Source organism: Pocillopora damicornis, chromosome 2, assembly GCF_964200805.1.
Source record: "Pocillopora damicornis chromosome 2, jaPocDami1.2, whole genome shotgun sequence".
In the NCBI taxonomy this organism is placed as follows: Eukaryota; Metazoa; Cnidaria; class Anthozoa; order Scleractinia; family Pocilloporidae; genus Pocillopora; species Pocillopora damicornis.
The window spans coordinates 7,141,135-7,155,087 of NC_142671.1; the positions used below are offsets into that span (position 1 = coordinate 7,141,135).

The following is a 13,953-nucleotide window of genomic DNA, read 5'->3' on the forward strand; positions in this document are numbered from 1 at the left end:
ATGGTGGATCACTGTGAGGTTTAATTTTGTATTCACTTGAACATCATAGTTGAACCTATACAGGAGAACATCCTTTAAGCATCCACACTTAGTTACTTTCCAGTCGCATATAAAGATTAGTTTTTTCTTAACAATAATTCTGGAGGCATATTTTTTTTTTCAATTTAATTGTTTTCTCCAACCTTTTTGTGTTGTTGGTAATACTGTAGTAGTTGCATCTACAGTATAAACAAACTTAATTGTAACAGATTTTATACTTAAACAGTTAAATGAACATCTATACCTAGTTTCAAATTAAAAGGGGTTTAAACCATGCCCACTCCTTACCCAAACTCCACATGCAACAGTTCTGTATTACTGTGTAAATTGGGTTTTTTAAATATTACTGAATTTGAAGATGGTAGTTGACACTAAACTCTTGTATCAATTAGTAATGCATAATCTATGTTTGAAGGTGTGCCATGCCAACCCAGCTGAGAGATCTCGCTTCATTCGATGCATCTACAATTTGTTGAATTCATCATCGCCAGCTGTACGCTATGAAGCTGCTGGTACTTTGGTGACCCTTTCATCTGCTCCCACAGCAGTTAAGGTACATATACAGTCCAGCTAATGGTTGAAAGTCTATGAGTACACCCTTTCTTTTCAGAATGTCGTTGCTTTTGGATAAATTTTCAGTCCCTGGCAATAAATAGTCAATCCAGTTGCATACTCAGTTTCATGAAGATTTCATATACTCTCTTACATTTACTACAAAAGAAATTGAAAAAGAACAGCCTGAAAGGAAATAACCTGAAATAGCAAATCATAAGGGAGTAAACGCACATACAAACTAGGTTCACAAGTGTGCATTAGAGTAATAGTTTTTAATTTAATTTCCTCTTGACTATATAACTATATGGACTTTTAAAGGTAGAGCACTTCTTTAATACAAGGCTATTTTGAAATTTTATCAAATGATCAATTAATATACAACAATTTGCATGGATGTGTTGATGAATGATATCACTGTTTTTTTTATCTTCACCTATCAGTCAGCAGCGTCCTGTTACATTGAGCTGATTGTAAAGGAGAGTGACAACAACGTGAAGCTCATTGTACTAGACAGGCTGATTGCCTTAAAGGACAACCCTTCTCATGAGAAAGTCCTTAGGGTAAGTTTCTGAGTCTCATTCCTTTTACATGTATTGAGGGGCAGCAGAATACATCACAACTCTTTAGCTACAAAAGGTGAATGACAGATAACGTTTCTTCTTCCCTACGATGTGGTCTGTTTCTCTTTTAGTCTAAGTTTTACAGAGTTTTTTTTTTTTCATTTTGCTTTCTGACAGATTATGATATTGTATGAGAAAAGAAAAACAGGAATTTTTTTACTTAAATCTAAAACAACAGTATAAGAGAAGACGAAAAACAGGCTTATCATTTTAGAGTGAAATATCCATCAAAGTCATTAACTTTTTTGTATAAAGGACAATAATTTCTCCTTCTAGGAATTAGTGATGGATATTCTTCGTGTACTGTCCTCTCCTGACCCTGAAGTTCGCAAGAAGACTTTGCAGCTTGTGCTGGATCTGGTTACTTCAAGAAATATTCATGAGGTAGAGAAAATAGAAGCATGTGGATCAAAGATCTCTTTGGTTTTTTTCTCCTTTCAAATACACAAGATGGGATTTAAGTTCTTTCCTGCTTATAGGACAGGCTGAACACATGACATTTTGAACTTATATGTAATTATGTTTTCTTCAGGTTGTAGCTGTTCTAAAGAAGGAGGTGACCAAGACACACAATGACAGTGAACATGAGGATGTTGGTGGATATCGGCAGGTGTTTACATATATTTAGAAGTGCCATCAAATATTTCTTGAGGCTCTTGCTCATTTTACTCAATCTGTACTGACTGCAACCTCAATGGATATTGTGTATTGTTATTAATGTTAGAATTTTGTCTTTGTATAGATGCTTGTCCGCACTCTCCACACATGCAGTGTTAAGTTTCCTGATGTGGCTGTGTCTATTGTACCATTGGTAAGTGAATGTAATCATATGCACTATGCATACAACATGGGTCTGGGAGAGGAGGATTGGTAGAGTGATGTCTGTACTCACCTCACCCCTTGGTTCAATTCCCAATCATACACTTTAGTGTCACATAGGGGTTGAGTTCACTGTTGGTTCTACATGAAGCCTTTTCTATGCAGAGCATAATAGTGGGAGGTTTTTTGATGTTTTATAGGTATTTCTCAAGGTTGTCAGGCTTACCTCCCTCTATAGAAAGCAACAACCCAATTTCCAATTAACAGTGGACACTGTGCTTCCATTAAAATCTTATTTACCTGCTTTTATGTATTAACCCTTTAACTCCTATGGGTGACCAAGACAGAAATTCTCCTTACAATATCAATACAATATCAACCAGATAAGTGATGAGAATAAAGAAAAATATCAATTTGGGGATAATTAGTTGATGCAATACTAAATTCTCTGAACTAGCATTATAATAATTGTGTGGTTAATAGTAAGGAGAATTAACAATTTGATTTGGGAGTTAAAGGGTTAACTACTTGTTTAACTGACTGTAAGCTGATGTACAGTTGTTGGTGACTCATTTAATGAACAAGATCATGCATTACTCATACATGTACTTTGCTGCTATGTCTTACTTCTCTTTCTGAGTAGATTTCCTTGCTGGTGTAAGTGTAATTTTTGTCTTCCGTTTAGCTGATGGAATTCTTGGGAGACAGTAATGAGCAAGCAGCCTTTGATGTGTTAGTGTTTGTTCGTGAAGCAGTGCAGCGCTTTGAACAATTGAAGCCTGTAATCATGGAGAAGTTGTTAGAAAACTTCCACACCATCAAGACTGTCAAGTAAGTTATGTGTAGATAAACCTACTTAACTGGAGCTTGATGGATAAAACTGCCTGACTGGAAAACGTATTATGAAAATACAGTGTATATCGATATATCAGGTTTGCGGGCCAAGTCAAACAATCACCAGGAGAAAATCTGACAAATTTCTAACAGAGAGAAAGAGTGATGATTTTACATATATGAATTTTCATATACGAATTTTCATATATCTAAAATCATCATTCGTCACTTGGATGTTTATTTGGACCCAATTCATTGACCAACTCCCAGTTGGCTTGTTAGCTCAATTGGTAGAGCGCTACACCGGTATCGCAGAGGTCATGGGTTCAAATTCCGTAGGGGCCTGAATTTTTTTCAGGTCCTATTTACAACTACTCGTTTCAGTAGCGTTCTTAGCTGCGAGGATCTCTTAATTTCATCAGAGAGAAAGAGTATTACTGAAGCAATGAGCAATGTTTGGAAAACTTTCCCTCGCATGTGGGTCTCTTCATGTCAGTAGAACCACCGGCCATTCTGGCCTGCGCATGAACATGTATGCGGACGTATTGATTAAGCATATGATGCTGTTTTTTTTGTTTGTTTTACACTTTTTTTGGTTGATTTTGTCATTTGTGCTATTTTTCATAGGATTCACCGCCATGCCTTGTGGATTATGGGTGAATATGCCAGCAGCAAACAGGATATTCTGGATGTTACGGAAGAGATCAAGAAGGCCCTGGGCGATGTAAGCTACTGTTTTTTATAACTCATCCACTTGCTAAGTCATAAATGAATGAATTAAGGATGAAAGAAATGAAAGAAGAAAAGGAAATGGGACTTTTTTTTTTCAAGGTGGTTGTGAATCGAACTTATGACCGGAGCAGGTCCAAATGATTGACTTATGTTCGGTAATTTGGACATATTCCTGTCTGGTATGTGCACAAGTGACCGATGTTGCGAATTTTATTTTTAGGTTCCCATTGTGGATGACGAAATGAGAAGAGCTGCTGGAGATGTTACGGAAGGTAAAAACACCGTTACTTGTTATTAAAGCAAGTTGTTTTGAGCAACCTACTTGAAAGCTCGTCAGATTTTGGGCTGGCGATGATTTAGAGAGTTAACCAATTTATATTTATCTTTAGGAAATAAGTTCAGCGATTTCTTCGCATTTTTGCTGTTAATAATTATCTCTGCAGTCATTGTTTGTACTTAACTTGTAACGTGACTTTTTACTCTACCTGAATTAATTATGTCTCATGAAAATAATTATGCATCGAAAACAGTTTTGCATTAATAATAATTATGCACCTCCTCTTCACTGCGTATTCCTTAGGTTCAGATCAGAGCGCTTCTCAGACATCGGGTGGGCAGCGTCTGGTGACAGCCGATGGAACATACGCCACCCAAAGTGCTCTAAGCACCCCTGGAATAACTTCTCTAACGAAGAAAGACGACGAGAAGAGGTGACATTTAGATTCACTGAATTTTAGAAGAACTTTGTCATAACATTCGAAGGTGAAGGAGATTACTAAATATTAGTTCGGTGAGAAAGAAGAGCACAAAAGAGGCATTGATGAGATAAATAAGATAAAGAGCGGATTGAATGTTCAACCCTTTAACTCTCATAAGTGACCAAGACAGAATTTCTCCTTACGATATCAATACAATATCAAGCAGACAAGTGATGAGAATAAAGAAAAATATCAGTTAGAGGATTATTAGTTGATCTAATACCAAGTTCTCAAAACTAACATCACAAGAACTGTATGGGAGACAGTAAGGAGAATTACTAATGAGATCTTGGGAGTTAAAGGGTTAAAGGTTGATTTTCAAGATACGCAAACCGCGAGTTATGTAATCAAAACGAAAGCTCTAGTATTTTTCTGAGTTTTAAGGAGAGTGAAAATAAAATTAGAGCTTTCGTAATTATTGAGTGTAGATAACTGAATCTTTCGATTTGTTGTTTTCCAACAGACCTCCTTTGCGTCAATATCTTTTGGATGGTGAATTCTTTGTTGGGGCGGCCGTCTCTTGTACTTTGACAAAACTTGCTCTGCGCTATTTGGACTTGGAGGAAGACAAGGAGAAACAAAATGTGAGTTTCAGGATGTATTGTGTTATTTCTACATAGCGTCATTAGGGTTTTTTGTTTTTGTTTTGTTTTGTTTTGTTTTGTTTTGTTTTGTTTTGTTTTAAATACTGACCCTCTTTGAAGTAGTTGTAGTGAAGTGAAGCAAAGCATCCTAAATTGTTTTTTAACCGCACTCTAACGCTGTTGTTTTGTTTTAGGTCTTCTGTGCCAACTGTATGCTCATCATGGCCAGTATTTTGCATCTTGGAAAGTCAGGCCTACCAAAGAAGGTGTGTGGGCTTATTTGCTTGTAGCTTGTGAAGAAAGTAATTTTCAAGCTGGTGTGCAATGACTTGCGGCACTTCTCATCGAGAAATTCTTCTTTCTCCCAGCCCCCCTACCCCCACCCCCAAAGAAAAGAAATAAAGAGCTTGGTATTGAGCGCGTTTTAATCGATTATCGTAAAACCAAGACAAGAGAAGTCGCAATGACCAATCAGAGCAAAGGAAATGTTCACATTGAGCCTAAAAAAAATTCAAGGCGTGAAGTGCGCGAGAATAAGCTGCGATTGGAGTTTGGTTTAGTATGCAGCACGAATTTGCTAAGTCAGTTATAGGCTTCGTCAAGTAAAACTGAAGGAATTTTGTATCACTTGAACTTTCAATTCTAACAGTTTTTTGGTGTTGCATTTCAGATTATTACCGATGACGATGTGGATCGTATTTCTCTGTGTGTTCGTGTTGTTGCCGAGCGTGTGCCAGTCATGAAGAACATCTTCACTGTTGAATGTCGCAACTCCCTGTCCTCCATGTTGGACGCTGACAAGAGAGTGGAGGAGGAGAAACTCACAAAGGTATTTCATCTTGTAATCTGTTTTACTGTTGTTCGTAAGCTATACGGGTTATCTTGGGTTAAAGAATTTGTAATCTTTTTTTCCATGGTTAGGAATTATTTAGCAAAATTGTTTATGTATTATATGTTGTTAATTGCATTCTATGAAGAGCTACGGGACGATATTTGTTTTCTCTTTTTATTGTCGTCGACTTGTCAAGAAAGTTTTTGTGTTCTTATGTCGCAAGACAAACAAACCTGGACTAGAAGCTCAGAAGAGAAGGGGTAAATGAATTTAAGAAAACTATTTTAGTTGACCCAGTCATCCACTTTTAGCAGAAGTGCTGATTTTTCTGCTCAATGGTGATGTTAAACTTAGTTTATTTTACCGCTGGTTTTGTTTTTATTCACAGACGGAAATTGAGAAGGCGCTGGCAATCCAAGTTGATGACCCAATTCCCTTCATGCAGCTGTTGGCCAAACCAGATTCTGGAATTACTGAGGTAAGAAAAATAATTGTTTTGTTGATCTCTTTTGTCCTGCTTCGCATGTTTGTTCGAGTTTGAATATCGTGTATTTTTCAATTAATCTCCAGGATCAGTTTGCACTTGCTTTGTCTCAAGCCGTGGGTTCTACTGGAAAGAAGGACGACGAGCTTGTGGGATCTAAACTAAACAAGGTAAATAACGCGTTACCTCTGTTGAACAAACATTCCAATCGGTTCGATGAAATACCAACTAGTTAGTTAAATGATCATTGATTTTGTATAGCTTTCAAAATTTGTTGTTTTTATTGTTGTTGATGTTTTATCTATCCCGAAAATTTAGTCATATTTCCTTTGGGAACAGCTGTAATTCTTCCTGTGATCAAAACCGAATTGGATGGTCATGTTCTTCCGTCTGATTTAAATGTTTGTACGCATAAAGATATTGGAGCGAAAATTTTAGAGAACACACTAGACGCCAAGACCATAGATCATACTAGAAGCAAAGACACTGTTTCTCCAATTTCTTGAAGAAAAAACCAAATTCTCCCAGGGTTTTCATTAAAAAACATACTGAGTTCAGTACGAAGAATTCAGATACTGAAATGTTCGTCGTTTGTTAGGTGGCGCAGCTGACTGGTTTCTCGGACCCAGTGTATGCCGAGGCGTACGTGAACGTGAATCAATATGACATCGTGTTGGACTTGCTGATCGTGAATCAGACTTCGGACACACTGCAGAACGTCACCTTGGAACTGGCCACGCTTGGTAAGTTAGCTTATGTTTCGAGCCTCACAGTCAGATGTTTTCATTGAAAAATTAACCTCTGCAGAGCAGATGGAGGAATGTATGTCTTCCTTCAAAGCAGGAAAACTTGTCAAGGACGAAAGTTACTATGGTCAGAGCACGGCTGTGTGAAGCCGTTATTAAAGAGTTCTTGTCAAGTTTTGACATAGTCCTCTGTTTATCAAATACTAGTTACAAACCGTTCCTCTTTTGAACACTTTTATATCATATTTAGGAGACCTAAAGCTTGTTGAAAAACCACAGCCCATCATGCTGGGACCGAACGACTTCTCCAACATTAAGGTACGCATAGCAGCGATTTTCCGTAGCAACAGGATCGAATTGACCCAATGGTTAGCATGCAGGACTTCAAATGAAAATATCCGGGTTAGAGCCCACCGCCTTCCGTCCTCTACCCCTGCTGGGTGCCAACGTGTTGTTAGGCTAACTTGACAAATTTCTAGCGGGTATGCCGGAAGTGTCCTGAACTCCAGACGTAACATGTTGTCGGTTTGTCTTTGCCCCACGACGTAGAGCGGCCGTAATCTTAAAAAAAATTATTTGAGACAATTAATTACATTTTTTGCTAACTTTTAGGCGAATGTGAAAGTTTCGTCGACCGAGAACGGAATTATTTTTGGAAACATCGGTGAGTATCGGTGATAAAGAAGGCCATTTGGTCCGATATTGTCTCATGCGTCCATCCTGGTTTTGTTTTCCAACATTATGGTTCCCTGTTTCTCTCTCAATGGACAGAAATCTACAGTGAACAAGATAGGCAATTTTTTTCACTGCAGAGGTTTAAAAATCGCTGAAAAAAGACGGGAAGAATTTCAAATTTTGCCCATTGCCATGAATGCCATAGGCCATAGTTAACCATCTATATATAAATACCCACTGCCATCGTGTCCTGAGGAAGTTGTCTTTTTGATCTGTTCCACAGTGTATGACGTGTCAGGTGGTACAGGTGACCGCAACTGTGTGGTGTTGAATGATATTCATATCGACATCATGGATTACATTGTACCAGCTTCTTGCACTGATTCAGAGTTCAGGCGGATGTGGGCTGAGTTTGAATGGGAGAATAAGGTAAAGGCACCTTTATCATCACGAGTGGTATTTTCTCGGCCAACATGTGGTGGCACCTCGGTGTTTTACTCTGCAGAAGGCGACCAAAACTTTGATATCGCTCATGCTCGTTGTTTATATTCGTTTCTCAAACCTTCGGGTTCAAGGCATGGGTGGCTTAAGTGCCAAATGGACAGTGTGGATTGATATTCATCACGGAAAACCTGGAAAGTTCCGCAATTCTACAATGTGATTTTCTAGTCCTGGAAAGAATGGAGCGGAAGACAACTGAAAAAAGCATTGTCGTTGTTTAGTCATTAGTTTTGCATCGTAATTTTGAGTTTACGTTCTCGATCACAGGTCATAGTGTCTTAATGGTCCTGGAAGAGTCTAGGGAAAGCTAGCAGCAATGTGAACCTTGTAGTTTTTTCTGTAACTCATGATTTAGAATTAGATCCCGCGAGTTGGCTGCCTCGTCACCTTTATGTCTGTTGTTTCTCTGATCATACTTTAAGTTTGTAACAAGTAGCTGCTTCCTTTTTAGCGCTGCAGCTCATACAGCGACTGAGTTTGCTTTAAAGGCACTTAAATTGATCCTTAACGTGTTTATCTTTGTTAGGTAACTGTGAACACAAACATCACCGATCTCCGTGAATACTTGGATCACTTGATTGCTTCAACTAACATGAAATGTTTGACCCCAGACAAGGTATGGAAGCAATGGCACTTTCCCAGTAATGGAACACTGTTCGCTGGTCAGTGATGAAATTTTCTTGTATCGCGTAACCCAGCCCTCTAACTGCCCTTTCCCGTTTTTCTGCAGGCGTTGGCAGGTGAATGTGGTTTTATGGCGGCTAATTTGTACGCCCGCAGTATTTTTGGAGAAGATGCTTTGGCTAACGTGTCAATCGAGAAGCCCAGTGACCAATCGGGGCCATCAGTTACTGGTCACGTGCGCATCCGAGCTAAGAGCCAGGTAAGAACGATTTTTTTGATAACAATTATATGTTTAGTGATATCGTCCCATGCGTGAGATGAAACGTTCTACGATAACTTGAGAACTCTAATCAGCCTCGTAGATATTTTATTTTATATTAATCCTTACACTCCCAAGAGTTATTTAAAAGGAAAATTTCCTTATGTTAGTGGTACAATTTCAAAGAGTGGTGGTGAGAAGAGAAATATTAACTATGGGTTATTTTTTGTGACTTATAATTAAATTATTTAACCTTACGAAATGAGTATGGTAAACAGTAAAGACACTTTATATTAAGGCCTTGGGTGTGAAAAGGGTTAACCTCTCAGCCCTAGGTGATGCTTCTCTAGTGTTCTGTGTGGTTCTCCTAATCCCAATGAGCAGCTCATATACCGTGCTTTTATCTTATGTAGAAGGTAGTTGAAATAATTGGAAAATTACTCGTTTTCGTCCTGAAAAAAAGGTTTTTTTTCCCGGGGAACCCCTTGTGAGTGATAACGGGTTCTTATGTGTCTTCATTATGCTACATTGCTTGGTAACCTCGTGAAAACGTTGTTGTAATTATTTTGATTTCTTTGCAGGGAATGGCTCTGAGCTTAGGAGACAAAATCAATCTCTCTCAGAAGAAAGTCACTAAGTAATTAGATTCCTTAGAAATTATTTCGATCTTTTACTCTGAAGGCGTTGTGTTATTGTTAACTCAGCGATGCTATAACTAGAATGTAGTGTCGAGTTAGCTGTAATAGTTGTATTAGAAATAAAACAGAACTGTAAGTTACGTTATGAAATGTTATTTCTTTTGTAACTGTGAATAATTGCCTGTGAAAATAAATATTTACAGCAACCTGCAAATGATATTTGTCAAAGTTGACATCGGAGAGGTCTGAATGAACTAAAAATGTGAAAGAAAAAATGAAATGACGGGAAAATAATAAGATACCGTTCTGCACTGAACTGAAGACATGTGGATCAATCAAAACTAACTTTTATTGACATCACAGCTTTATCTTTTTCAATTAATCGCACTTCGCCTGCCTCAATCTTTAGTGATACTACCTCAATCAATCAGTCAATCGAGAATAATTCAGCTTCTTGATGTACAACTTTATTATTTTAACACCAAATGTTCTTTTCTTTGGTTTCCCTGGCAATTTACCACCTGCTAGTAAATGCGCTAAATTTAGAGTGTCATTCGAGTGAGGATGTTCCCTCTTTCGCCAAGTAAGGTAGGGGACACGAAATAATTTGGTGGCAATTACTTCACCTCAGACGCTTTTACTTTGGATTGCTGTAATAACAAACGAGGGTGTTTTAATTTGATGGTTAACAGTTATCTCTTTCAAAGCGTGGATCGGACAACTTGGCCTTTTTTACCAGAGAAATATAGAAAATTTTCCTAGCACATCAAATTAAGCGTTCGCGGTAAAACAAAATTGAAAACTTGGAAACCGGCCAATTATGTTTTAAGTGGAATCGATCTCATTGACATTTAAGTTTTGTCAGGTGAATTTCTGATTTTTTGCTTGTAGCTTCAACGTGTGGCTTCTCTTAAAGTGATGGCGGTTTGCTCTGAAAGCACTTAAATTGTCAGTGTGTTTTTGGTGACAAGACAAAAGGAAATCCTTCTTTCTTAATAGCTGTCTTCTTGGTGAATTAATAATCGACTCATTAATGAGAAAGTGCTAACGAGATCTTGGTGGAGAACTTTAGGACTTTCCCTTCGATTTGATGATGTTTATGAGCTGCTTTTTGCTTTTGAAGAAATTTGAAATTAGTTCGACTTCAGCGCCATGTTGAAACAACATTAAAGTTTAAGCAGTATTTTGGTAATTTGCTATAAAGTCGAACGTTAATAAGCGACCAATGCGGTTTCCTTTGTTAAATGTTGGACAGCGTATCAACATGTTATTGTTTTATCTTCATGCAAATCCAGCCCTCTTGCAGGTGTGCATGTGGTGAATTCAAATCAAACCGCTTTGTACAGTATGAAGCCACAATGGAGAGGAAACTGAAAGATTTTTGTAAAAGAGTTGTCAAGGGTTTTGGCAATTATTTTAAGACTTAATTAGGTTTTTTCGAAAAATATGAGTTATTCAGCAACCGAGCATCGGTGTGTGGCTTTCTGAGAAGGACGTGTTTCACAGTCCTTATAACAGGCGTTAAAATCAGAACTAAACATTCGTCCTTACCTTGGCTGGAGACACTGTGTTCGTTCCGTAGACATGAATGCTGAAGTTGGTTTTTTGGTGTTTGTACTGTATTTTTACCTTTTCCTTGACTTGTTCTCGTCCTTTGAAAAGCTGCTATGCGCGAATGAAAACAACCAGGGGAAAAAATCTTGGCGCTTACAGAGGAATTTCCTGCCGCAGAACAAAGTGAGAAGGAAGGAGATGGCAAATTGCACGAATATGAGAAAAGACGAACGAACAGCGGACTTTCCTGAGATTCCATTTGGTCGCGAAAGGCTGCAACCACCGACAAGAGAGAACGAACGAATGATCAGTTTTGTTCAACAGAAATCACGGTTGTGGGGCAGAGGGTGAAAAGTTGCCAAGAACATCGGTTTCGATTTCTAATTTAAAGAGGATTAGAACTTTTCAAGTGTGTATCTTCAAGAGAACTGTGCATATACTATTCATTTTTCGGTTTTGTAAGTGCGGTTCTTGCTAGGAAAATTTTGTAAGGGGCCACCTGACAAGAAAATTTGGGAGAGAGGGGGCGGGGTTTCCTTCTCTACACCTACCCCCTGGTGACGTGCTCGAGACCCAACATCAATTTGCGTCTTAGAATCGTAAATACATTGTATCGAAATCATGGAACTCAATACCGCACAAAGTTAAGACGGTGCGGTCTTTAAACTCTCTTAAATCAGTACAAGAAAATAAGACCTGCTAAATCGATCTAGCTTGATCGAATATTTAAAAAGTCTTTTACATTGACACCAAGATTTTCTATTTTTCCTTTCCAAATGTTTATCCAAATGTTTATTGTTCTAATATTCTGACTGTAAAATAATTATGTTACTCAAATAACGATTTTTAGCATTCTATCAAACAATATTTCAGTTATTTTATCTAAATTTATATTCTGTGTAATGCCCGAAAATTAGCTTGTACGTGACGCTCACTAATAGCTATGTATATTTACACAGTAAACCAGTATAATTACGATTTTGTGCCCATATGACAAAAAATTTGGGACTGAGCATTCGCAAGCACGACGTTCGTAAAACACATTGAAAAACCTTTCTTCAAAAAGTATCAACTGAAATAAAAGGCTTATATTGGCGTCCAGTTCCTACATTCCATTTTATGCGAATCAACACTTTCCTGTGAATCGATCAAATCACGACAGTAACGCAAATAGAACTCACTATAACCTTATTGTATGAACAGAATCCATTTGAGACAAGAGAGTATCAGCTAAGAGATCTTATCCCCCGTACATGCCCCAATTCCAATGATAGTTTCTTTAAATCTTATTTCAGTGCGCGTTTCTGCGGTGCTATTAGTTTGAGAATAACAGCTGATGGGTTGGTGGTTCTGTGGTGAAATTTGATGTGTGATGTTTGGTGGCTTATGGTTTGTGATTTGTGTTGTTCACTTTAATGACTTAATGACATTTTTTGATCAAGACGATAAAAACACAATTTGAGAAAGCGTAACTTCTGAGCACACCTCTTAAAGCCAAAGTATTTCTTCCCCTGTACTCCATAAGTTAGGTGCGTGGAAGATCTTTCATGCGAGGGTTTGATTAGATGAAATGAATATCTTGCCATGGTTGATTCAGATGAATTACCTCGCGGGTTATCAAGCGGCAATGGCGCAATATAACTCATTTTACGGAAAGCGAACCGGCTCGATCTTGATGATTTTTTAATTTTGAAAATCCCTGCCGTTTATTATTGAGTAGCTACGTGACTTATTACCTCGACCCTGAGTTGATATTCTCTTGGCAGAATACATTTGCGACGTGTTCTGAAACTATTCCTGTTTTCATGCTTTAAAAAAATAATTATACACAAGGTACTCGTTGGGATAAAAGGCCTTGTCTGTCCTGATTCGGATTGAGTAACGCAGCATATCAAGCAGTACACTGGACTTCAGGTTTGAGAACCGGCCGGGTCACTAAGCAATAAGACACTTTTAAAATTCTCACTGCCAGCGAACTTTCAAGGAAACTTATCTAAATGCTTGGGGGGGGGGGGGGGGGGGGTTCTGCGATAGACTGCCTGACTTCCAACCAAGAGTTCGGTTCTTCGAATAGCAGCCAGCGCTACTCCAGAATAAATCCTAACCCCTCCCCTAGATTTCTGCTGTAGTTTAAAAGCGAAGTCAGGACGAAGGTTCTGTACGTATGAGGGGTGTTTAGCTTAGTGCTAAAAAAAAAAAAACCTGAAGGAAATTAAGTAGCAATTGCTTAACTGATTGCAAATCAATTAACCTGTGATAAAAAATGTTCACTAACCCTAGGTTGATTTAATCGTCTATTAATTAACTCAGCCCTATCACTTCATCTTATGGAAACCGGGGTGAGTTATGTCTAAATGGGCCACTGGGCTCGTATGCAGAATGAACCATAACTGTAATAATATGCGTTTCTAAAAATGCGCCTTTTGCATGGTTAAAAGATAGGAAGAGATCGGGTAAATAATGAGACATAGTGCATGAATATATTGGAGTCTTAAATCTACGGAAACTTACCTTTAAACTATGCAGCTTAGAATCCATATGCCACTTTATATTTTCACGCGAGGGGCTTTTAAGAATAAAGTGTTTGAAAGTGTTCCTTGTCTAAATGAAAAACTACACAAAGGCCTGCGCGTTTATTAGAGTAAACAGAGTGACTAAACCAAATAAACTGAAAAAACATTAAATTTGACTCCATCCAG

The 13,953-nt window shown here is 38.0% G+C and overlaps 1 protein-coding gene across 1 annotated transcript in view; it reads left to right on the forward strand.

Moving 5' to 3' along the window:
- The window catches only part of LOC113675785 (coatomer subunit beta), a 16,439-nt gene extending 6,525 nt beyond the window's left edge, over positions 1-9,914 (forward strand). Inside the window, exons 7-27 of the mRNA XM_089195065.1 lie at positions 455-592; positions 1,035-1,154; positions 1,491-1,598; positions 1,747-1,824; positions 1,957-2,025; positions 2,719-2,864; positions 3,495-3,591; positions 3,820-3,871; positions 4,180-4,309; positions 4,821-4,941; positions 5,136-5,207; positions 5,612-5,770; positions 6,162-6,251; positions 6,344-6,427; positions 6,856-7,000; positions 7,254-7,321; positions 7,616-7,667; positions 7,962-8,107; positions 8,706-8,795; positions 8,910-9,062; positions 9,644-9,914. Of these exons, the coding sequence (XP_089051191.1) occupies positions 455-592; positions 1,035-1,154; positions 1,491-1,598; positions 1,747-1,824; positions 1,957-2,025; positions 2,719-2,864; positions 3,495-3,591; positions 3,820-3,871; positions 4,180-4,309; positions 4,821-4,941; positions 5,136-5,207; positions 5,612-5,770; positions 6,162-6,251; positions 6,344-6,427; positions 6,856-7,000; positions 7,254-7,321; positions 7,616-7,667; positions 7,962-8,107; positions 8,706-8,795; positions 8,910-9,062; positions 9,644-9,703 (2,178 nt within the window). The 3' untranslated portion in view covers positions 9,704-9,914. The remainder of the gene's footprint in view (positions 1-454; positions 593-1,034; positions 1,155-1,490; positions 1,599-1,746; positions 1,825-1,956; positions 2,026-2,718; positions 2,865-3,494; positions 3,592-3,819; positions 3,872-4,179; positions 4,310-4,820; positions 4,942-5,135; positions 5,208-5,611; positions 5,771-6,161; positions 6,252-6,343; positions 6,428-6,855; positions 7,001-7,253; positions 7,322-7,615; positions 7,668-7,961; positions 8,108-8,705; positions 8,796-8,909; positions 9,063-9,643) is intronic.
- Positions 9,915-13,953: the final 4,039 nt, after the last annotated feature.